Raw genomic sequence first — 25,969 nt, 5'->3', positions numbered from 1 at the left:
CATCCCTAAGTGTAACAGGACAAGATATGCATCTGTTTCAGGCCCATATGCAGGAATTTCTGTGGGGGGGAACCTTATAACACTATGAGTGAAAACTACATTGACAAATGGGCATGTTAATCCTGTGGCCAAATTGCCACAAATGCATCACCAAGATGTAGCAAAAAATCCATATCAGAAACTATTACTGGGTATGTGCAATTGCCTTTTAAAAGTAAAGTCATTTTAACTGAGGGTCTAATTTACATTGTGCATGACACTTAAAAACGTACTTTTAAAGTGTAATTTTAAGTTACAAAAGTGAAAAGAAGTGTAAAACCAGGAAGCTTCCTTGGGACGCCTGTAATGTGAACATACTTTCCTTTTGGGAAGTAGATCTCATATGACAAATTCAAATCAGACTGAAATGTTGCAACGACTTAACTGTCAAGTGGTGATGCAACATTCATTATATCAACACACATCTGACATTGCTCTTGTTTATGTTTATTCTTCTGTAGTACCACACTTCAGCACTAAGACACCAATTCTCAACAGAGACAACCCTACTGCATTACAACATACAGTTACTACCTTTAAGAAAGAAGGTTATCAAAGAAGAATACATGTGTAGTTATGTTTAGAGCAAGTTATGCAAGCAATTCTGCTATTCTTCAGGTATCCAAGGACAAACTCTCAAGTCAGAGCCTATTTTACAGTGCAGTATCCACCACCTCTGCAGGTGACATAAGCACACTTTTTACAGTCCAGGCAATCGCCCGAGATTATTCATACTGCACACAAAGAGATGCAAAGGTTTTGTAACTCATCTCAAACCCAATCCAGAAAATAACAAGGGCTGGTAGGTCCCTCTCCCTGCATCACACCAAGTATACTGTGAGGCCTAGAGCAGACGGAAGGCAGCTAAGCTAGATTAATCAAGTCAAGTAACAAGGTCACCTGAAACAAGCAGTTTCAAATATATACAAAAGGAGACTTGTTGACTCTCTCTAAGCAGAAAGAGGTACAGAAAGGCAGGACTAGTGTGAAGAAAAGCTCAGTGTTTAGAAGCCTTTGTATAAAGATGACTTGCTGTTTAAAGTATTGATTTATTCATTGCTGTCATTTATTCCAGAGAGACTTAGAAGTTAGTGTATTTTAAATCACTGCTGCAAATATATGCAAGCACAAGCAAGGTTTCCCATTTCACCCTGTAACTCAGTAGTAATGCTGACTTGCACACACATACGCTTCTCATTATGTAATAGGAAGTGAAACAAATGTCCATAGGAAAACAGCATCCTATCATCTAAAAAGGGGGATGGTAACAGGGAAAGCTCATTCCAGACTCAGTTATTTTTACCTCGTGGAGCGTGAGATGCTTGCCATCCTTTCTTTTCGAGTCAAATCTGCCATATATTGCACTGTATTTCCTAATCTCCTCCTCCTTGCGAGGGTCCTCATCACTCATCTCAAAGATGTGACCAATCATTTTTGCCAGCTTCTTGTTTGTTTTCAGTAATTCCTTTACTTCATTCAAGTCACTTTTGGGCAGGGAGGGAACCATACGTTCCACACATTCGGCAACTGACAAAGCAGCTGCAGCGTCCAGGGTCTCAGTGTTTTCCTTTGGTGAAGCTGGAGAGCCAAGGTCAGCTGGGGAAAGGCTGTGTTCACTCTCTGTAGTGTGATGTCCTTGCCAGAGTCTTGGTTCATTGCTGCTCTGCAGTGCTAAGTTCCCTACCACATCAGATTTGCCCGCACCCACACTTTGCACACACGTGGTGGCAGCACATTTTGGAATCTTCAAGTGAGGTTCCCTGGTATTACTATTCCTTTCATAACTGGGACAAGATATTCCCAACCAAGCAGGGGATCCTTCTGGTAATTTATAGATTGGAATGCTACTGACTGGTAAGGAGGTAAGAGGCTGATTAAAAAGACCAGGGTTTGTGACCCAGTCTCTCAAAGCCTTTTGCAGTCTTCGGACATGAAGAGGCTTGCTAGCCATTCCTACAAGAGCCATTATCTCCAAGAACTCCTCTTCACCTGCTTCGCACAGCTGCTGCACATCATCACCTCCCTGCTGAATGAAGGCATCAAAGTAGAATAAGAGATTTGCCTTTTGTAATATTCGATAGAGTTGCAACTCCCCAAGGGTTCTGGGTAAAGCTGACGCCATCACAGATGCTAGAACCTGCAAAGAATAAGAACTGTAATTACAAAATAGCCTTTAAGCTACAAAATCTTCATATTCCTGTATCTAAGGATGTTAGAGACACAAGGTGGGTGAGATAATATCTTTTATTGGACCAACTTCTGTTGTGTAAGCTCAAAAGCTTGCCTGTCTAAGATACTACCCACCCACCTTGTTTCTCGAATATCCTGGGACCAATGTGGCTACTGCAACACTGCACAGACCGCAGGTTATTAACTCTTAGGGGAAAGTATTCTTCCTCCTTATAAAATCTTTTACAGCTACAAAGAATGGTGTTGCATTTTTTCCTTGGACCGATAGGCATGCTATTGAAAAAGGCACTTTCATCTTAAGGACAAAAGTCTGTGGCTGCCACATTTCTCAATAAAGCTTAACAGAGCCCATGCTGAAATTTCAGTAAAACTGTGAAGGAAAAAAAGGGATGATTCAAGGATGGACCTAGCTTGGGGGTGGGCAATAATTTTCGGGGGGGGGGGGGCGCATGCCAAGATTTTGGAAAGTGGTCAAGAGCCACACTTTTCTATGGAGGTGGTGTGAGGTTTGGGACAGAGGTTGGGTGCATAAGGTAGCCTGGGGTAGGGCACTGGGGTGCAGGAAAGGGTGTGGGGCCTGAGACGGTGTTTGGGTGGAGTAAGGGGTTATGACCCGGGGCAGGGGATTGGGATACTAGGTCCAGGAGGAAGTAGAGGTCCAAGAGTGAATTTTGACCTGGGGGAAGGGTAAAGCAGGAGGTGCAGGGTCTAGGAGGGAATTGTGACCTAGTGTGCACAGAGGATTTGGGTGGTGACCTAGGGCAGAGGAGGGTGGCAATCTGGGGCAGAGGGTTAGGAAGTGGAAGGGGCTGGGGTGCCAGAGTCAGAGGCTGGGGTGCTGGAAGCAGGCTCTGGCCAGGAGTCACTTACCTTAGGCGTCTCCCAGCCAGCAGCCCCACAGGGTCCTCAAGGCAGCCCCAAGCTGCTCAAGGAGGTTCCCTCCATGTGCTGCTCAGGGCTCTATGCCCCTAAGGGGCGAGAGACTTTGCGTGCTCCCCTGCCCCAAGCTAATCATCGCAGCTGAGAGCAAGGCCTGGGGGTGGGGGAAACACGCAAACTCTCACGCCTCTTCACCACGGTCACGTGGTACCTAGAGAAACAGTCAGCTTTTCTGAACAGCTTGCAGCTCCCTCTATGTACCTCAGGCCCTTGGCAGGGGACATGGGGAAGGAGACTTCAAACACTCCCCTGCTCCCAGGCCAATGGAGGTCTGGGAGTGAGCATGAAGTCTCTTGCCCTCTGCCAGGGGAACACATTGCTGTTCAAAACCATTGGCAGCTCCCCCTAGGTGCTGCATGTACCTGGTGGGGTGGAGTGGAAGTCGCCAGCCATTTTGAACAGCCTCAGCATCTTGGCAGGGCAGACTGCAGGCAGAACAAACGGCTTAGCAAGCCATATCTTGCCCACCCTGACCTAGCTTATTTTCAATTTCTCATGTCAGATTTGTTCCCAATACCAACAACAGATATTTATTTTGCTGCTGTTTAGTGGAACTCATTGTTCAATTTTGAATTAAAATAGTCACGGACTACCTCAAAGGTAAAACAATACTTGCCTACACAATACAGGTTGCACGTCTATAAATCAGAACTCTCTGGTCCAGCAACATCCACGGTCCAACAAGACCACAGATATTCCAGGATCAGAAAGTCCCTCTGCGCTGGGGGGAAGGAAGGGAGGAGAAGAGGAGACAAGAGCCCAGCACGATGTAGGGGGCTGGTGGGGGTGGTGTGTGGCTCAGCTGGGAGCCAGGAAGTCTGGTGGAGGGCAGGGCTGGCGGCGGGGGTGGGGACCAGAGATGACCCCCTCCCCTGGTCTGGCACAATCCCTCATCCAGGATCAGCCAAGTCCCAAGGGTGCTGCACCACGGAGGTCCAACCTGTATAAGAAATAACTCCCCATCTCTGACTTGACTTATCCCTAGACTCATCCTGTCCCCAAATGCCTAGGTTAGTGGGGGCGACAGAAGGAAGGCTGGGAAGATAGGTTTTACCGCATATTTGCAAGGTTAACAAATCTGTGCTCTGGTGGACTGTGATGGGGAAGATGCTGAAGTATCAAGAGTTCCTCTGACACCTCATGAAGACCCTCCCATTTTCAAATACAGGCAGTCCCCGGGTTACGTACAAGATAGGGACTATAGGTTTGTTCTTAAGTTGAATTTGTATGTAAGTCGGAACTGGCTCCAGATTCAGCCGCTGCTGAAACTGATCAGCGGCTGACTACAGGAAGCCCTAGGCAGAGTTGCTCTGCCCCAGGCTTCCTGGAATCAGCCGCTGATCAGTTTCAACAGCGGCTGAATCTGGACTCCTGGGACAGAACAGCTGGGGCGCTGCTGGGTAGGTCCCTGCAGGACCAACCTGGCAGCACCCCAGCTGCTCTACCCCAGGCAGCAGGGAGACCCGAGCAAAGCTGCACAGGCGACGGGGCCCCCCGCCTCTGCGGCTTTGCTCCTGTCTCCCTGCTGTGCTGGGGAGTCCCCCCCAGCACACCAGGGAGACCCGGAGCAGCTTTTCTCGCCCCGGAGGAGGCGGTGGCGGGACCGCTGCGCTCTGGGTGGTCCCGCCACCCGCGAGCTCCGGGGCGAGAAAAGCCCCATTCGTAAGTGCGGATCCGACATAAGTCGGATCCGCGTTAAGTCGGGGACTGCCTGTAGAGTGAAACCTAGTGCTTGTCTCTGCTTATGGAAATATCACTTCAAGGGACAAGGGGGGACTGACTGACTGACACTCTCTCCTGGCTAGCAAATACCTGAAGAATTTAGGGCTTTTAGTGCTTAATGTATTGCTTAGGTCTTTAAATTTTGAACTCCGCCTGGTAACTAACAGGCAGCCCCTGCATATTACAAATTTTCATGTCCTTGATATGAAGCTCCACTCAACAAAAGGGATATTGAATAGTCCCAACCTGCAGCCCCACATAGAGCACAGTGATACAAGTCCATGCTCCATGGACTTCTTTCACATCTGCAGGCACAGTATTTGTTTCAGTATAGAGAAAGGGACATCAAAGCCTTTTGTAATCCATGAACCCTGTGAATGTTACTGCTAATAACCAGCAAAGCCCTGGGGGATTTCAATTTTCAAAAAATTTTAAATATCAACTCAAAGGTTAGTTTTACTGATTCAGTGAGAGTAGTTTCCCATATTATTGTTTTAAGCTACATCATTGCTCAGGAAAGGCTAAACTGCATAATGTACAGTCAGCTATGGAAGTACTGGAACTATAATGTGATACAGGATACCCAACACTTTAAAATGGACAGATTAGTAGCCTACAGGGGAAATTTTAGAAAACGTGATGCATTCTACAAAATCCTGAATGAATAAATGTGTGTGTGTGCAGGGAGACTGCCAGGAAAAAATTAAGCAGAAATTATTTTTACATTTGTATGACCTTTTGCTATCATTAAGAGCCCTTAATGTCCCAGGAAAAAAAAGCAGGAAACAATATTACTGATGAACTTTGGTAACAAAGGTTTAGTTTTTAGATACCTATTAAATAAAGCTTTCATTTGATTAAATATTATCAAAGAAACTAAAAACTAAGAGAACTGTATAAACTGTATGAACTAGTTACAGTAGTGACAGGATGTGTGCAAATATTCAGGTAAGAAAAAGACTTCCACGTGTCATATTGAATTTTGTTCACTGGTGTGTATGAATCACACTTGATAGCATTAACTGTTTTTGTTCTGAGCAGCCACCTTAAGTGTCACAACTGGTTAGACCAGAATCTAACAAGTTATGAAATGCAGTATGAAAACTGTATAAATACTAAATATTGCTGCAAAATACTTTTAACTTATTATAGACTAGCACATTTACCCAGAGTTGCTCAGGTCCTTAAAGAGGGAATCGGGGCAGGGAGCTAGGGGTGTGTAGGAGTCAGGGCTGGTGGGTGAGGAGAGGCTCCTGGCAGGGGATTGTGTATGTATGTGTGTAGGGAGCGGACACGGGGTCCAAAGCCCCCTCTATACCAAGATTCATACCAGGAGTGCTTATTCTTCCCCTTCCCGTCCCTTTTGGGGAGCAGAGAAAAACACACCGCTCATCTGCCCTCTGCAGTCTTCAGCCAAGGTGAGGAATGCAGCAAACTGTGCATTTTTCCCTCGCTCCCTGATGAAGGGGAACAACCAGCAATGTCCCCATATGAATAGGGGGGAGGGGAGGGAACTTCAATTCCCCTGTCCTGTCTAAAGGGTGCCTGTGGGGTAGGAGGCTCAGGGCTGTGGCATTCCCACAGGGGGGGGACCCCCAGCCAGCCCTTTTCACCTGCTTGATGAGTCTGTCTCTTATCTATGGTTTTAAGAGAAGCAATCCCATTCCAGGCACATCACATTTTCCTGGCACAACCAAACCCTTATGTTGCTTTCAATTATGATAAGAGAAAGATGTATACCAAAATCGGCAGGTCTCGCTCTTACCATTTATGAGAAATTCTTAAACAAACGAATGCCCTCAAATACATAGTAGATACAAATACAGATCCTCATCATCCTCACAAGAAAAGTTATGCATTTGACATATTTCATTAAAAGCTACACAATTCAACAATTTATTAACTCGCATTAATAGAAAGCCAATATACAAATGAACTTTGTTCAAATTTTGGAAAGGCAGCAGTGGAATTACACCCAGCCAGTAAGCTCTAGGCAAGGCATGCAGCTTCCTTTCCTGTCTAGAGGCTGGAAGAGTGGCCACAGTCCAGCAACCCTCACCCAGAAGTTCTAACCAACAAATCTGCTCATAACAGATAAAACTGGATTAATACATACTATGGAGGCAATGGTAAGAAGTCCACAGAACAGGCTGCTTTGGACTTGCATTTAGAGTAAGAGCATAATCCTTCTGTCTTGCACTTAAAACTGAATTTAGTCTTCACATTTAGCATTACATCTCTTCAGAGGATGAGTGAATTGTCCGTGTAATTTTTTAAGAAAGATAATTACTAACTTTTGCAGAGGAGACATTTACAAATGCTCCGTTTTGAAATATTATCCTCCTTCCCCTCGCATAATTATCTTCTAGATCAGTTTCACACTCACCATCTCAGATGCAGGCCACCTCTGAATTTTTAAAATTAAACAAACTGTCATTCCCCCTGCTCAAGTATAACCTTGCACAGTCAGTTAATGTCTTTTTCTGAGGCTGACTACCTGTCTCACCAGCTCCAATCAGCCCACAGACTCTAGAACAGGAGTGGGCAATAATTTTTACAGAGGCCACTTAATGAATTTTGGTATGTGGTCATGGGCCAGCTCCATCCTCCGGAAGGGGCAGGGCCAGAGGTGGAAGGAGTGGGGCTGGAGACTAGCCACTCCACACAGTTACCTGGGGCTGGAGGCTTTGAATTAAAAACATAGCAAAGGGCTCATGGCTCCCGGCCCCACCACTACCAAGTTGCCTAGCAGCCACCCAGGGTTGTTGCGGCTATTTAAAAGGCTCGTCGCTCCAGCCTCTGCTGGGGTAGTGTTGCAACTGGAAGCCATGAGTCATTTAAATAGGATCCTACCGCCTGAACCACTGCCTGGACTTTCAGTGGCCTGGGCTGCAGGATATAAATAAAGAACAGCTAGATGCCGACCACGGCAGGTCCATGTGTTAAGCGGGCCAGATTCGGACCCAGGCCTGCATCTTGCCCAACCCTGGCCTAAAGCCAAGGGGATAGGCAGGCTCATCAGCAGGAGAATGGGGGAAAGAGATGAAACTTGAGTAGGAAGGAAGGAGGACTGTGAAAGACCCCGTGCAGAGAACTTGCTTCTCTGTGGGAGCCTATATAAGCGCTAAGCTCACAGGCTGAACTCCCAAACACTGTTGCCTGGTAGTGCTGCCAAGGCACGAATCTGTCCATCCAAGGCACCTCATGACATGGCTGTTTGCCATGCGAGGGAATTTGAGGCAGCATCTCTCCATGAGGCATGCATCATTGGTACTTGAGCCACAGCTTCCTAGTACAGCAAGCAGAAGCGCTGAGGAGAGCCTGAGACACAGCTATATGAAGACAGACAACAGTGAGGATCTCAATGCACATGCAGCCAGGACTCATTTATGCCCAAGGGGAAAGAGCTGGGGATTTCTACCAAAAGACGCATGGGTGCCATATAAGTACCCTTCCCCCCACCCTTCTTGGGAGATCTCAGCCTTCCAATCCGTAGTCCCCGTGCAATGGTGGCTTGGGTCTGGCAGACTGTCATTCTCCTCTGGTAACACACAGGAACATGGCAAGAAAAAGCAGACACTGCAGGAGAGAGCTGACAGCTCTGCCTGTCAGACACTTTCAACTGCAAGTTCTTCCCTGTTATGGCGTGAGGAGGAGATGTGAAATACTGTACCAGCACACCGGCATTACAGCTGAAGAGTGTGAAGACTTCTCCAATCTGTGGGGAGCACTGTTTCCTCCTCCCCCTTTCTCTATCCCAGCAAACGGGTCCATAGCAGCTTCACGTGTCACTTTTCCTGCCTACTCACAGTGAGGGAACAGCATAAGGGGATTAAGTTGTGTATGTATAATTAAAGAGGCAATCCAGACTGGGCATGGAGGACCAAAAAAAGGGCACAGGGGGAAGAAACATGTAGAAGGCCAGAAGAGAGCAGGATGGGGACACAATGAGAAGAATCCTGATTGAACATTCATGTGAATAGGTACAAACAACGCTAAAGTAAACTTGTAAACGTACAGGAAATTCCCCTATATGACAACACTTAGAAATACAATTAAGGTTGCATATAGCAGCAATACAGCCACTAGTTAAAGCTTCACCAATCCTTTGTAACCTACAGCCATCCATTCTCCTGTTGTCGCCTCTTTCACATCACTCTCCCACCATGTGTGTTCTCCCTCTAAAACCCTATCATCTTAACTCTGACCAAAAATATTAAATACTATACTGGAATAACAAAACAGTGTTATTACAGACTTTCAACAATAACTGCCCAGAAAGCTAAAGCTTTATTACAAGCAATTCCCTCCATTAACATACAATCGGAAATCTACTCTACGCATAATTTACTTTAACACCACACCAACATCCAGAAAGCAACCATTTCTAGCCATTCTAGCTGATAAGAGTCTAAGATGCACATTTTACAGGGAGAGGGAGGAAGCAGATATACTAGCTGTATGCAGTGGACGTGGGGAGGTCAGGCAGAGAAAAACTCTGGGTTGTGGACTGCAAGTGATTTCCCTGCCTTTTTATGGTTGTTTTGCTGCAGTTGAGCAATTTAACAGTGTTTTTAGTACCAGTTTTTGTTTAGGAGAGATAGTATTAGAATTGAGGCATCACTAATTAAAAGAAGAGTAGGCATAAGAAAGGTGTGAAACGTCAAGTTTCTGCTTTTTTTTTTAACCTTTAAAGGTTGAAATTATTACAGCTAAAGCATGTCAGCACTACAGTACTTCTGTATCATTAAAACATAAGAGTAAGCAGTTTGGGTTTGTTACTAGCTCATATATTTGAAGCATTTTGAATTGTGACATCAAGTTTGCTCTGCCCTGAAATAGAACAAAAGGTGAAACACAATCTTAGGTTTAAGAAAGAAACTTGTAAGGTTTGTGGGTACAAATTTTGAAACTCTTTGAAAAAAAAATCAGATGGTGGTAATTTACTGTTTTCCCCATCACTGTTCTGCCAGTCTCCTGTTCCCCAGCCAAATTCTCAGCTCATGCTTATTGAAAATTAAGTGCTATGAACTGAATCTCAAGGGCCAATCTTCAATAAACCAGTATGTACACATGTTGTGAGGTTCAACACAGTTAATGATTAAAATTAATCTTCATTACATCTTTTAGATTTCAAATATAATCTAAACATCTTAAATCTCTTTAAAGAGAGACAAAATTCGCATACCAAACTTCTGACCCCACAACTGCTCTGCACAGCTGGACATCTGGTCTTATATGGAGCTCTATTGACATAAATAGGGCTTCACATGGGCATGGGACAGAGCATGTTAAAGGACCTACTCTAGTTAGGTTCTTATATCTCACTCCTTACAAGGGTAGCTAGACTCCAGGCTCAAGTGATTGCAACAGTCCTCAAAAGTAGAGTCCTGCATATAAAAAAAGTGATTATTCTATAATACAGTCTCACCAACTGTTGATGTTTTGAAAGGTCTCTGAAGACAAACTCAATTCAGACTTGAATATGCAACATCAGCTAGCTCTCCTGATAATTTCTACAGTAAATCTTTCTAAAAGACTTAATCAGAGAAGCAAGTTGCAATAACCAGACTTATAAAGTGATAAGACAAGATTGTGCCAAAACATTAAAAAAAATTCTAAGATGATTCTCAAATGCAGTCTATTAAATATAAATTCCATAGTCAGATACAGGAAGATGTGCATCAACATGATATTCTGAAACTTTAAGACAAGGTACTTGAAAAAAAATGGCTATACCAAGGTAATCCAGCAAATTTTGTTTATGGCTGCCAAGATATTAGTTACAACCAAATTTACAGTTCTGATGTCCATTCTTCCGCACAGCTATGGTGAAAGCTAGATCATAACACAAATGGCTTGAAAGGAAAAACAAACCAACCAAGTACCAGAAAAATATTTTTCAATTTTATATTTAAATAGGTATAAAAAGATTTACAATCCCTAAATTTGGAAGAAACAAGACATCTAGAACCAGTAACCCAACAGTTTAATTTAAATTCTGGAGACCTCTAAAATGACACATGACCTTTGCAGGTTTGATTTTCTATTAATGACACACACACACACACACACACACACACACACACTATTACTTTTCATGTGGGTGTATATACTGGATATGAAGTAAAACTGACACCCAAGCATAAAACGATTGCACTTATTTTTACCTAATTGTGTTTCTGCAGATCAGATGAGGCTATTTGTGAAGAGACAATACCAAGAGAGAGATTTAGTGGTTTTTTTAGCAATTAGATACAACACGCCCAGTCCAGACAAAACAACTCACGAAGCAGCAAATTAACCTTTGCAGTACTTTTTATAAGTAAAAACATTAACTATTTGTGCAACTGCAAAAATCCTTCTACTAGGCGGAGCTTTGCGGCACGGAGCCCACAACCTCACACCCCAGGCACTCAACTGGTGCGGCTGGGATTGCACCCCCTCCCCCAACTCCGAGGGAACAGACAATGCAAGGATGTTTCTGTACTTTCCGCCTACTCCCTCATCCCTTTTGCACTGGATTTCTCTGGGAATCACCCACACACACATGAATCCGCCCTCTCCTTCCGGCAATCTGCAGCAGCAGCAGGAATAAACTCAGCGGCAGCAACGAAAACACCCCACAGGGCAGAGAAGCAGCTTTTTTTTTTTTCCCCCTTTTTGCAGTCCGTTTTAGCCTTCTCTCCCCCCCCCCCCCCCCCCCCGCTTCTTCTCGTCCTGAATGTCTCTACAGCAACTCTCCAGGGGACTATACAGCTCCTCTCGCCTCCCAGCATCCGAGAGCACCTAAGCCAGGCGGAGTAACTTTTTCCACTTCCCTTGCAATAGCTCAGGCAGGCCCTCGGACCCCCCCTACACATGCACATGCAGACACCGATTTTCACGCGCGCGCGCGCTACTATCTCGCCACGCTCCCGCGCCGCACGCGACACGCACTTTCGGAAAGTGCCAGGCGGGCGAGCCCCACGCGCGGGCGGGCTGCACGCGCTCCCCCCAGCCCGGCTGCACGCGCTCCCCCCAGCCCAGACTTTGCAGCGGAGCCCAAGTTTTGCAGCGGGCAGAGCGCGGCGCGCCCGCACCAGCGGTGTCCGCGCCCGGGGGCGCGTTACCATACATACTTCGCAGCCGGAGGAGGATGCTGCCGCCGCCGGCTGCTGCCTGGGGGCTGCCTCCGTCCTGCCCCGCCGCTGCCGACTCAGCCCCGAAGTTACTGCCAAAGCCCCCCCCTGCCTGCGCGCTGCCAGCCCAGGCTCCTCCTCTCCCATGGACGGGGCGGGTGGGCCAGCCGGGCCCCTCCACCTCTTCCCTGGCCGGGGCTCGGCGGGCGGGCGGGCTGCGCGCACGGGAGGGCGGGCCGGAGGGAGCCGCCTCCCGCCCCCGCCGCCCCCTCCCCGCGCGGTCACATGGGGAGATTCCGCTCTTGCTCCATGCGCCGCGCTCCGGCGCCCTCCCACGCGCGGCCGCGTGACGCAGATCCTGGCGTGGGCCGCGGAGGGGTGGGGGCGGCGGGGCGGAGCCGAGCTGCGCGGGGCGATCGCTGCTCTGCTGGCAAGTGACGCCCCCGCCCCGCCCCGCCCCGCACAGAGCAAAAGCTCCCGGGCGCCCCTGAGCCGCGGGAACCGGCTGCTGCCGGGAGCCTCTTGCAACCCGCCCCCTGCAAGGATTCGCCTTTGCTCCCTGCCCCCGGCTGGAAACACCGTGTCACCGCTTTCCCAGGGCAGCCAGAAACTCTCACGCTGCCCGGGGCGGCGGCTGCAGCCAAGAACTCGGGCCCGGCCCGGCCGGCCGCAGAGCTGCCGCTTTTGCCTCTTTTTCTTAGTGAATTCTTCTAGCCAAAGGGCCGAGGCAGGCAGGCTGCCGGAAAGAGACATTATTCTGGGCACTTCTGAGCGTTCCCGCTCGGGCAGGTTGGGGGTGTCTGACCGATCTTCCTCCTCCCAAGTTCACAGGGAAGATGGCAGGTTCTGCCGTGGGGGTCTCTGCAGTGGGCCCTGGAAGATTTAGCAAATGTGAAGGTAGCAAAGCGTAGAGCTGAACAGGAGTCTCTGCTAGCACGTGGTTGAAAATCAGTCTGGACAGTGAAGTGCCTGTGCTTCTCTTTCAAGTGAAAATAGTGCTTATACGTGCCACTGTGGTCACCTTTAGGAATGTGAGAGCAATGTAGCCGTGTTAGTCTGGTGTAGCTGACACAAAACCTTTAGGAATGAAATTACCTATCCAAAGCATGCTTCAAGATACCCACAGTGCAGGCATTCCTACATCAATCTTCCACACCTAACACACAAGAACCACATCTAGGAGATGGAACTCATTTGACTTGGATTGCCAGTTCCTGCCCTCTTATCTGAGACTACCAACAAAAATGCAGCTGATTATAATTCTGTTGTTGTTGATGATGATTAATTACAGTTGTGATGGTGCTAAGGCTTACTAAGAACCAAACCAGTTACACATAGGCCTTCAATCACTTACTAACAGGAGTTGTATCCAAAGGGGGGGACTTAGAAGGGGAAAAACTCCATATCTTGAGTCAATTGGCATCCAGTATATTAGATTTAGCCATAGTTCCTTTTGTCTAGATCTGAAAGCAAGTCAACAATCAATGACTGAGTCCTCTTTCTCCTTTCACATGTCAGTGACTGTAAATATACATTTATTCTAAACTAGTAATAAATCATGCCAGTAATAAAAAGTCAAAGTTTTATAAAAGTAACAAGTATTTGTAGTTAATTGTAACATTATTTTACTGATAATGGTAAAGTGCTTTATATGAAATTGTTCTTTCCATTTGTGAATGGAATGCAGTCTCTTTTTTACAGAGAATTTTACTGGTTGAGATAAAGAATCAGACTGGTAATTTAAGTATAATTTCCTTAAAGTATGTGATGCAAGACATACATTAATGTAAAAGATTAATTTGTTACATACATTAACTATGCAATGAATAAAAATAATATTTTTAATGGAACCAGCAAAAACTAGGCGCATAGAGAATAAAAAAAAATCCCTTTTTTGTGTATCAAAATATTTCAGCAAGGCTATTGTGTACTGTCTCCTTGATTTTAATAATGCCATCTAATCATGACAGCTGCAATGCTATTTGAAGGAATAGTTTCTAGCCTCTTTGTGTTCTAGTTTGATTAGAATATGGTGAATTGATTCCCCTTTTTATAGATTTTTCTTTTCTGTGAAAACTTGACAAAAACAAAACACAGAAAACGGATTTCTTTTTGTTCAATACCAAGATGAAGCATTTTGTCCTGGCTCACCACTTTTATGTGATACTGGGCTACACTGAATAACAAGAATAGAACTGTACTCCTGCTTTACAGCTTCATTAGAAGTTCATTCTTAATTTTACGGATTTTTATATAAAATATCTTCAAACCAAGTAAACTGTATAGAGAGAAAATGATATAGTATACAATAGCTAATATTCAAAATGCAAGGCCAAGAAATTGAGTAAAGAATAGTTTGAACATATGAAATTATTATAAACCCTGTTTCGTGTACAAGAGTGCAAAAAGGACAAAGTGGAAAGAATGAAAAAGCAAAACAGAAAATTTAGAAACTCAATAAAACAAGTTTAACTGGTGTTAGGTGCTCACCTCAAATACAGATTCCTTTCTTGCAAATTGTAGGCTACATATTTTTTTTAAATAGGAGAAACTTGGCTCTTTCTTTTGTTTTTAGAGAGCATTTTCCGTTGCCTTAAAATTACTACATTGGTTATCAGTATGCTACTAAAATTCATACTTGTTCATATGCATATGGGCTTGCCTGCTAAGAATATGAGTTATGAGCTAAACCTTTGATAACCACATTCAAACAAAACTGAGTTTTTCAGTTTTTCAACAGTTGTGTCTGACAGCTTTTAAAGGGACTTATTCAGGAAACCAATGGTAGATTATCCACCGCACCGACTACAAAATTAAGGGCATGTGAAAATCAATATGTGATGTAAAGAAGTTTGTAAAAGATAAAGCCCATTTCAGCAACCTTAGCAAAATAACCAATACTGTTGTGATGGAGTTCGGTGAAACACTGATGGGCATGATGATACCCATCATACAGGATAAATCTGTTAATCTCTTTTTTGGAGTAAGATAGCTGAAACGTTATAAGCCACTGCTCAAAACACAGGTCACATGCAATGTTAGTCAGAAGCTGAGCTAAGTGGATAGAGGCATTTTTCTGGGGATTGTATGCAACTAGGGGATCAATAAGAGGATGTTTGGTCAAGAGGTGTGTGTCTGTAAGTCCAATCACCCAAAAGCAACCAGAGAAAGGGGCAGAAATCCAGGAAACTGCAAAAGAAATACTTTATAGCATGATCCTGAGAGAAAACAACAAGAGAGATTTTTGGGCAGAGTGCTAGCTGAAAAGATTTGGAACTGTGAACAAAGAAACTGCCTCCTGTTTCATTCCTACTGCATTCAGAAAAACTAAAGTGTGTATTTCTTTTTTTAATATAATTCTTCTTTGTAAATAAACAGAATTTCATCAAAGAAACACCTGAAACTGTCATCAATTACTTCTCTTAATAGAAACAACCCACAAGACCCCCAAATATTCACTAACAATCCAGGTTAAAAGAGGGAACAATAATCTTTCCCTTGAGAGAGGGTGAACAGGTGGTTTTCATGGTGAACTTCCTTGTGCCTAGTGATAGTGCTTCCTCACTCTCTAAAAGTGTCTTCATCCCTTTTCTCTGAAGGTAGCTTTTCCCTCTTCAACTGGACTGAAGATCGAAGTATTCTAAGCCTTCTAAATAATATTCAGCAAAAGCAAGACTAAGTAACTGTCTTATTTTTATTCTGTGATATAGTCAGTGCTAATAATTATTTTCAAAGCCCTGTTGTGATAATCAGGTTCCTATGGCAAATTCTGCCTGAATGTTTATGATCCAGATCCTTTGAATGCCAGCAAGCTACACAAGGCCCCTCTGTTTTTCTCATTGTCTCTCCTTCTACCCACACATACATAATATGGATGGGTAGGAGTTCAGAAGGAGTGCAAGCTCAACTTGCTTTATGAACTGAGATCAAGAAATAGGCAGGTTACTATAGAAGTTGCTGTTTTCAGTCTAACAAAGTGCCACAAACTAGTGGTTGCTCAATCCTGAACTCATTCCTCAGGCAAAACTGCCACTGACTTAACAGGCAGTTTTGCCAGAGAAAAAGCATCAAGCGTAGGCCGGAGGTGCATGCACAGAAATGGACAATCACTGTATTTAAGACAGCTGCAGGGGATGGAAGTAGAAGAAGTCTTATTTCATATGGAAATGGCTGTTGTAATACCCTTTACCGTTGGGTCTGGGCCATGAGTCTACTAATGGACTAGTCACAGAGGTGTATGCAGCTTTTCTTCTGGCATACTGCATGGTTCCCATGAGAAAATGCGATTGTGCATTGCCCTGCAAAACCACAAACATGTTCACAGTGCTACCTTCTCTCCTCCCACTCAAAATGGTTTTGCATATGCCCTTAGGCACTACAATAATGATAATTAAAGCTGTAAAATATGATAATCAAACTTCAGTAGCACTTTCATCCCAAATGCTTTAAACACTATATGTACAGCACAAGAGAAATGCAGCCACCTCTGGGGAAAGAGGCAGTAACATTGCACAACAACGTGGGGAGTGAAATTTTGATCAAAGACATTGCAATAAACCTTTACCCTTACAAAGAATGTGCACAGTTCTTTAAAATCCACATGGTGCTAACATACAAAGGATTTATGCAAAATGTTCATATATCAAACTGTATGGAACTGGCTTTATCTACTCTGGAAGGGAAAATAACTAAATTAATTCCTCCAGACCATTTGAACCAGTGATTGCAGTGTTTTATTTTTTCAATCTGGTGCTCAGAACACTTAGCCACACCTTCTGGGTGGGTAAAATCACAACCTTCTCCTGGGTTGCCCTCAATACGGAAGCTGGGGGGAGGGAAGAATGAGCATGAGGTAAGCTTGTCTTACATGCCTTCCAACACGATTAGATCTTGGGATAGAAGGGAGAAAGCTTGGAGCAGGTGAAATGACAACCAGGCCCATAGCACTTCCCAACAGAAAGCAGGATAAAACTGCCTTTTGCAATGCTTTAAGGGAGAAGCCCATATTGTGTCCTGATCATATCTCATGCAATGACACAGGATGAAAGCTGACCCTACCAAAGGATTTTCTGATCTCAGGGGTGCCCTGGATCTGTTTACTGTCCCTCCTGATGGGGGTTTTGGGACTCTTCCTTAGGAAACTGGCGCTGGGATTTTAGGACTCTTCATCAGAAGACCTGTTCTTTTTTGGTTTTGTTTGGTTTACATTTTGTATTTTCACTAGTTGTAACATGCCTAAAGCATTCAGAAGGAGCAACAGAGAAAATGTCAAAGACTGGAAACAAAATTCAGTGAGATCCACTACCCTGTTTATTACAAGCTCAGCCCAAACGATACTAACCTGCAGCATAATAGCACTTCACATCTGTTGCAGACTTCCCTTCTTAAAGTGTGTACAAGTTGTGGGCTAATTTTCAGAGATGTTACGGCTAGTAGAGACCATTATCAGGGCCATCTGTAGCAGGGTTCAGAGCCTGGGGCAACACCCCTATCTTAGGCCCTACCTTGCATCTCTCCACTCCTTCCCCCAAGTCCTGCCCCTCTTCTGTCCCCTTTTCGCTCCTATCAAATCCCTTTTCCAAAGCCCCCTCCCTCAAGCAACAAGATTACTGGAGAGGGGCCAGGCACAGCACCACGGGATTCCCCCATCCCCGCACTCACAACAGTGGCAGGAGCCAGAGTCACTTAGCAGCCTACTCTGCCACCTCTCTCCCAGTCCACTGCATTCCGCTTCACTGCGGCACTAGGAAACAGACACCCCTGCCTGCTCCACTCTTCTGAGCAATGCAAGGCTTGGGGGAGTGGGCTGGGGCAAGGGCCATAGCACTCTACTTTCCACTGCCGGAGTGAAGTGGAGGGCAGCAGTTTGGGAGATGAGTGGTAGAGCAGAGCAAGCTGCTGAGATGCACCGGATCCCACTGCCATGCTGAGTGTGGGGAAGACCCACAGCTGCTGCTGCCCTATACCAGACTCCTCAGGGAATCACCCAGGCCACCCTGGGCCCTGCAGGTTCCATCAATAAGCTGGTTTCGGCAGCTGCTGTAGGGCTCCCCAAAGATTGAGGCCTGAGGCGGCTGCCCCCCATCACCCTATGGTCGGAATGGCTCTGACTATTATGATTATCTAGTCAGACTTCCTGTGTAATCCAGGACATAGAATTTTAGCCAGTACTTTGTGCATTCAGCCTGACAGTTTATGGTTAAAATTCAGAAACTATGCCTAAAAGGGTGTGTTAGAACCACTTTCATGCAAACAGACTGACTTGAACTTCCTTACACCTGCTCTACCGACCCAGAAGGATGTCTGGGTGGGTGTAATTTACATGCTGAAGTGCTGCAGGAAGGTGTAAGTTAAAATCCCTGATTGTTCTATCAGGTCACTGGGGGTACGTCTAAACTACATGGCTCCGTTGACGGAGCCATGTAGATTTGTTGTTTTAGCAAAGGCAAATGAAGCCGCGATTTAAATGATCGTGGCTTCATTTACATTTACATGGCTGCAGTGCTGAGCTGACAAACAGCTGATCAGCTGTTTGTCGGCTCAGCGCGCTAGTCTGGACGCTCCCCATACGACATCAAAGCCCTTTGTCTGCAGCCCCGGTAAACCTCATCCCACGAGGAATAACGGGGCTGCCGACAAAGGGCTTTGATGTCGGCAGGGGAGCATCCAGACTAGCACGCTGAGCCGACAAACAGCTGATCAGCTGTTTGTCGGCTCAGCGTGGCAGCCATGTAAATGTAAATGAAGCCGCGATCATTTAAATCGCGGCTTCATTTGCCTTTGCCTATAATCCTAATCTACATGGCTCCATCGACGGAGCCATGTAGTCTAGACACAGCCTGGGTTTCTTGCATCCCTCAAAGAATGAAACAGATTCACCTGCAAAAAAAACCCAACCCCTTGTGGTATTGTTTCAAAGGTTTAATGCCACTCTGCAACCAAGAGCCCTCAACCCTCAGCCGTAGCTACTGCAGGGATCCCAGACACAAAGGGGAGCTGTGCAGGGATGTCATTTGGGGGGAGCTGAAGGTTCCTCCTTCCTCCCATTTTCATGCAGGAGGTATGCTCCCAGGCAGAACTCCTAACTACAGCTTGGGCATTAGTGTGGAATGGGAGTTATGCAGAAGATAGGTGCCTCTGGGGCAAAGAGTCAGTATTTTGTTGACAAACAGAGGTAGGGTGATTAAGATAAGAAAGGGTTGGTAGTTGCCTGTAAAACAGGAACCCGTCTGCAGGGTGTATGGCAGGGGCCAGAAATCTATGGCTCTTGAGCCAGCTATTGCTCAGTATGGAACCAATTATGGCTCTTTTGTCATTCCCAAAATACACACAACTTTTTAAATTCACGTGAAAAATTCAAAATTTTACAGATACATAATTACTCACGTCAAGATGGTCTTTGTCTATTTCACCTTTAACCAGAGGTGAAAGTAAAGTGGTGGGATCCAGTCAGAACTGGCTGGGCTCCAGCAGGAGCTGACTGGGACACTCTGCTTGTTTAAAGGGCTGGCTGAAGGCGCACTGTAGGGGACGCTTGTGCACTCCCACCTTGGATAGTGATTGGGGCTGGTAGCGGCAGATACCTCCATCTGGCCATGACAGCCCGGCTCTGGCCCCCAGCTGACTGCCGTGATCTGTCCCCAGCCTCTATGCTCCTGGGGTAGACCTCCTGGCCCAGATGTGACTGCATGGCTTGGGCTCCAGCTGCAGCAGGGATATTTGTGGTCCCATCACCATGGTGTGCAAACGCCTCACAATGTCTAGACTATTTCTCCAGGATAAGATGGTGCAGATGGTTCAGACATTTAAGTATGAAGTGTATAGTTTGAGCACTTTTAAAATATCTGATACTGGAGGTGCTGATCGCAATAGAAGTTTTATTTGATTTTACTAGAAGATTTAACACTCCAACTTTCTTTCAAGATAAAGAACTTTACAAAGCTGCTGTGCTTGTTTATTTTCCTTTCTGCGTGCAGTGGTACTGAGATACCTCAGAAGCGTTGATTTTTTTTCTCAGCTTTAAAAAATGGAATTTTCTTTCAGTCTGGTTTTAAATATTCTCCTGTGAGAACAGCAACTCAGTCACTGTGGTGTTGTTCTTAAGAGCCTTCTGGAAAGTAACTAGACTTTCAACAGAAGTGAAAGCAGAGTTGCCAACTATTATCATTTTATTACAAGTTTAGCAATAATTATTGCTTTCTTTAAAGCCCCAGCGCCTGGAGGCTAGTAGACATGTGATGATTTCAGCCTTTAATCTTAAAGAAAAATTACGTTTCTAGCCCTTGTGGCTGTGGCAAAGCTTCAAAATGAAACCCTCCAATGCACCCTAAAGACTTAAAAAGCAGAAGGCAAATAAAAAGAGCTCCCAGACTACTATTTTACATAATCTCATGATTTTAGAGCAAATCTCATAATTTTTGTTGAGCCTGATTTATTTCTGAACATTTGAAGTTGGCAAAAGTGACTTGAAAGTCTCAGTTTCACACCCATTTAAGTCAGTTTCTAGTCTGTTATTTGCAGTGGGATAATGTCCCTACAGCTCCAAGCAGGTGCAGTATAAACTCACAAAGCTTTGCCCTAGTAGAATGTTTCCAAACATTAAATGATCTGGTTCCACACTTGGTGAACTGCAAAAAAGTGATAGAAAGTAATCTAGATTTTTCTAGTTGTTTCAACTGTTGTATTCAAGAGTTAGTAACAAAATCAGAATATACATTAAAATTTTAAACCTAACCAGTCTCCCTTAAGTGACTTCCCACAAAGTGTGAGAACAAGTTACTATTAGAGATGAGTGGGTCTAATATTCAGGACTGTTGATGGGTGTGTATGTGTGTGTGTATGGGGTAAAGGGGACAACTGCCCTGGGGCCCAGTGATTTTAAAGATCCTGGGGCTCCCGGCTGCTCCAGGTACTATGGTAGCAGCAGCAACTGGAGCCCCGGGTTCTTTGAATCTGCATTGGAGCCCCATGAAGCATGCTTTGGGTGGCTCTAAGAGCCGGGGGAGGGAGGAAGCAGTGCAGTGCACTCCAGGTGGCACTGAGGGCTGGCTGCCCACGCCCTACTCCTTCTGCCCAAGACCCTACCCTTTCTAGGAGCACAGGGCTGCCCCCACCTTGCCCAGCTCCCTTGCTAATATTTATTCAATTCTCTTTTTTAGATAAGAATTAGATATGGTGCTCCTGTCAGCTAATTTCTAAGTTATCTGCAGAAACCAAACAAACCAAAAAACTATAGAATTTTCAGATGCCTAAATAGCCCCTAGAATCTCAGATAACCTCTCCCCTCCCCTGCAAAATCTTAAATAGTGTGACTGGGGCTCTGCAGAAAAAATAATATACCCTGAATTTGAGCTCTGTATGGCTGCAGGGTGTGTACGTGGGTGTACGGAATGGGAGATCTGTGTCCCCCTAGTTATAGCCCCAGCCCACACAGCCCCTCCTACCTGCCCAGCTTCACTCTCTTCCCTCTGCATGGATCCCAACCCTACCAAGTGCTCTCTGGATGGGGAGGGAGACCCTGGGAAAGCAACAGTGAGTATTTTTGCCAAGGTGGCTTTCCCTTCCTTCCCCATTTATTGCACAGATCTTGAGAGCATAATCTATGTCTTTCATTTTATGTCTGATTTCTTAAAACAGGCTAAATACACACATGATATAGCAGCAGCATGTAATATACACAAGAACGTGTATGGGATTAATTCCTTTTATTCTAACCCTGTCCCCATCTCCCAAACCTCAGAGTTTATCATGAGTCGGTATAAGATCTGAATCTCAGATTAATAACCATATACAAGTTCCATAGAATCAAAGAAAAATCAACAGCAAGCAAGCAAGCAATTATATTCAGGAAGACGAGACAGCAAAACTGCAGGGCTGCCAACACAGCAGCTGGTACAGCTCCCTTAAGAGCTTCAAGCAGAATGTCTCCCACGGTTTGGTTCCCAGCTTCCCTGACTGCCACCAGAAGAGAGAAAGTGGGGAGGAGGATGAGGAGGAAGAGCACAATGTGAGGGCGTTTGTGGCACTTCACCTCCTCATTACAGTCTGTTTATTTCTGGTAGGTCACAACTACTAGTGGTCATAACATAATTATTATTTCAAATGTATGTTTTAAACATATTTCTTGGGGATGCTATTAATGTGTGTGAAGAAAACACTCAAACTGTTTGCTTTTAATTATGAAGACAGAAAATTAATTGCATATGCATTTATGGTTTTTATTATCTATCATTTATATAGTGCCAAGTGTCCATAACACTGCAATGCGTGGGATGTGCTGAATAGATGACAGTGCCTATTAAGAGTTTATGCCCTAGAGAGCTGACAGTTTAAAGCAGGGTGGGCAATAATTTTTGATGGGGGACACTCCAAGATTTTGGTAATGGTCAGGGGCCACACTTTTCTATGGAGCAGGTGTAGGGTCTGAGATGAAGGTTGGGTGCAGAAGAGAGCTCATGATAGAGGACTTGGGTGCAGGAGAAGATGTGGGGTCGGAGAGGAAGTTTGGGCAAAGAAGTTTGGGCAGAGGTTTGAGATGCAAATTTGGGGAGGGCGTATGAATGCTGGGAAGGATTCTGGTCTGGGGGAAGGAGTGTAGGAGGGGATGCAGAGTCTGGGAGGGAATTGTGACCTGGGGGACGGGGTGCAAAGCGGATGGGTGATGACCTGGGGCAGGAGGTGGTGGTGGCCTGGGCTAGGGAATTGGGGGGAAGGAAGGGCTGGGGTGCTAGAGGCAGGCTCTGGCTGGGCTCACAGCCAGCAGCCCTGCAGGATTCCAGGGCAGGCTCCCTGCCTGCTACAGTCCCAGGCTGTAGGAGCAGAGAGATTCTACTGGTAGGCAGGGGCAGCATGTGAAGCCTCCTCCTCCCCACCCATGACCCCCTGTACTCAGAGCAGAGCCATGGGGAGCAGCCAGACACTTAAAGTGGCATGGGGCTGCTCTGAAGTACCTGGTTGCTCTCTTCCTGAGGGTCTCTGCCGGGTGGCCTGTGCAGGCCCAGCCTTAGGGCGAGGAGAGTAAGGTGGTTGCCTTGCGACCTGTGCCTTCAGGGTCCCACATTGCCCACTGCCCGCCTCCTGGCCGCTTGCTCGCTGCCCTGGCTAGGAGCCACTCGGCTGTGTGGCACAGCCAACCACAGCGTGCCACCGTGGGCCCTGCCAACTCTTTGGCTAAGCCTGGGCCTGCAAACCGGATCCGGAGGGTTGTTGGGCCAGATTCGGCCCACAGGCCAGATCTTGCCTGCCCCTGCTCTAAAGGCACACACAAGTATAAGCTAGTGTAACACAGTGCAGAACAGATACAGACACAGAACAGGGTGTGGTTTTGATAGCTGGAATGCCTCACTGTACAGGTGTGTAGCAAAAACGTTTATGAAAGAGGGTGCATCATGAATATTAAGTGGCAGGCTGTTCCAACCAGAGGAGTGAACACAAAAGTGCAAAGTATAAGGAGTGGGTGAAGTAGACAAAAGGAGCAATCATGAGAGAAGCTTGGGTGGAGACTAGAGAATGGAGTGGTGTGTAGGAGTTGATGAGGGCAGAGATGTAGGCAGATCAGAGCTCTGCAGAGAGTTACAATGAAGAGAAGTTTTAACATGATGGGAGGGTGGAAGCCAGGGAGGTCTGATCAGAATGGCAGGACAGGAAGAAGTCTCAGCAGCATTGTAGTGTGAATTTTCCTATTGATTCTCAAAATATAGATCGCTAGAATATAAAGCCAGAAGAGACTGCTACAACTATGTAATGTGACCTCCTGTATAAAGAGATGCCAAAGAATTTCCCTCGATAATCTGGTTATCATCTGGTTGTCGATAAAATGGCATAATTAGTATTATTATTATTAATTATGATTGAGAATTTGTTAAAGGATTAATTCAAACCTTGTAGTAATAATGATCTTTATCAGGCTTTGAGTCACTTCAGTCCTTTTAGGGAAATAAACTGAGAACTCTGCAAGTACGTGATTCATAACAAAATAATACTTTCTCGTGCATGGCACTGTTCACCTGAGGATCTCACAGGGCTTTATCAACATTAGTTATTTAATGATCTTCAACACCATTCCTTCCGAAGCTCTACACGTGTGGTATTTTGCCAGGCCTGTTTAAATTAACAGAAACTGTTCTGTAAAGGCTTTGCATATTACTTGGGAAATGGATGGTCTTCTTCCATGGAGAATGGAAGGGAGTCAAAGCAACTTAGCTTATATGTATATATTCCCTTCTTTAAAATTTCATAGACTTTAAAAATAGAACCCAAATGTTACTGGCACTATGAGCAACTTCCAGATGTTGTTTGACCCGGGTGACCACAATCACATGATCTCCTCCACCACTCAAACACAAACAGCAACACTCCACAAGGGCTAGCAGTATTTTCACTGTTGAGAATATGGGAAAGTATATGGAAGTAAGGAGGACTCAGATGAACAAGCCTACAGCCACAAAATTCCATTGTCATCAATTGTGAGTCAGACATAAATGCAAATGCTTGACCACAATTTCTGCCAAGTCCACACTCCTGCCTGCCATATCATACCAACAGGAGGTTGCACTGGTGCTGATGTCACTCAGGAAGGACTCCAAGTGTGTTCTTGGGAGATTGGCAATTGAATGTCATCTCATTAAAAGGGAAAATGTGCACGTATGCTAGGTAAAATATACCCCCAAGAGTTACAAAAAGGGAGGCAAAACTGTGAGTGAGTTTAATATGCATTTTCTGAGGGCCTAATACAGGGGTCTCCAAACTTTTCAGCCCGAGGGCCGCATTAACTATCAAACAGCAGTTCGGGGGCCGACTACACACTTGAGGTCCAAATAAAAAACAATCAAAACATGGATGTTGTTTTTAATTATTTATTTAATATTATTTTATTCAGTTATTATTTAATAACACATTCATACACTACACATGAACACCTGTATTAGTGTGAATGGTGAAATTGTTTCCTGGATGCCAAAATAGACATTTCTGGCTTTAGATTTGTTGTCCCTAACATCAACAGTGACCTGAGATTATCATCGGACAAGTTTGTTCTCAAATTGTTCTTCACGTATTTCATTCTTGAAAATGTTTGTTCACACAGGTATGTTGTTCCAAAGATTGAAAGATACCTTGATGCAAAAGTTTTGACATTAGGAAAGTCTTCCTTGGGCAAAAACTGGTAAAAACCCACCAGTCCTATTTTGAACTTGTCCCTAAGGAGGTCATTTGCTTGCAACTCAATGACTTCCAGCTGCAGTTCATCTGGGCAACTGGCCACATCTGCTTCAAATGGGTTTTGAAACAATCTCACTTCTTCTGCCTTTGAATCCAAAAAGGTCTCCACGGGCCGGATGAGAGGGCCTCGCGGGCCGCATCCGGCCCCCGGGCCGTAGTTTGGAGACCCCTGGCCTAATAGAACTAGTCAGAACTACACAAAATGTGGGAAGGGGCTGTGCAATCTTCCCCCATGCAACTCTACCAATTAAAATCAATCTGGAATTACAACAACTTTACTGTAACTATCCTGAGCCTCCCCTTCATAGAAACAGATGGCCAAGAGAGGTTCTGGAGGCTAAATTTAGGCTGCTAGGAAAGAGATTGAAATCCAGGATGTTCTCTGGTAGCGTTCTCTGAAATGCTTCCAGTTCCACGCACAGAGCCAGGTAGGCAGGCTGAGCTTTGGAGTCTCAATGGATGAGACAATGGTGTAGAGAGGAGGGGTTTAGATGTATTAGGAACTGGGGAAACTTTTGGGATAGGGGAAGCTTATACAGCAAGGATGGGCTCCATCTGAACCAAAATGGAACCAGACTGCTGGCACTTAACATTAAAAAGATTGAAGAGCAGTTTTTAAACTAAGGACTGAGGAAAAGCCGACAGATGCAGAGGAGCATATGGATTGGACAGAGCCATCTATTATGGGAGAGTCTATTAAAAGAGATGTTGTATGTTAAAGTCAGGAGGAGAGGATGGAA

The 25,969-nt window shown here is 45.3% G+C and overlaps 1 protein-coding gene across 2 annotated transcripts in view; it reads right to left on the bottom strand.

The window, feature by feature from the left end:
• Nucleotides 1-19,623, bottom strand: part of NAB1 (NGFI-A binding protein 1) — a 43,339-nt gene extending 23,716 nt beyond the window's left edge. The window contains exons 1-3 of one of the 2 annotated variants that reach the window (XM_075934191.2): nt 19,398-19,623; nt 13,366-13,474; nt 1,343-2,176 (exon numbers count right to left, since the gene is read on the bottom strand). In XM_075934191.2, coding sequence (XP_075790306.1) covers nt 1,343-2,176; nt 13,366-13,434 — 903 coding nt within the window. In that variant the 5' untranslated portion in view covers nt 13,435-13,474; nt 19,398-19,623. Of the gene's footprint in view, nt 1-1,342; nt 2,177-12,011; nt 12,335-13,365; nt 13,475-19,397 lie in introns of those variants that run through there. The other variant, XM_075934190.2, reaches the window with a different exon arrangement.
• Between the last annotated feature and the right edge of the window lie 6,346 nt (nt 19,624-25,969).

This window comes from Pelodiscus sinensis, chromosome 7 (assembly GCF_052426305.1).
Source record: "Pelodiscus sinensis isolate ZL-2025 chromosome 7, ASM5242630v1, whole genome shotgun sequence".
Classification (NCBI taxonomy): Eukaryota; Metazoa; Chordata; order Testudines; family Trionychidae; genus Pelodiscus; species Pelodiscus sinensis.
Note: the sequence above shows the minus strand (reverse complement) of the source record. Positions and strands in the feature narration are given on the sequence as shown.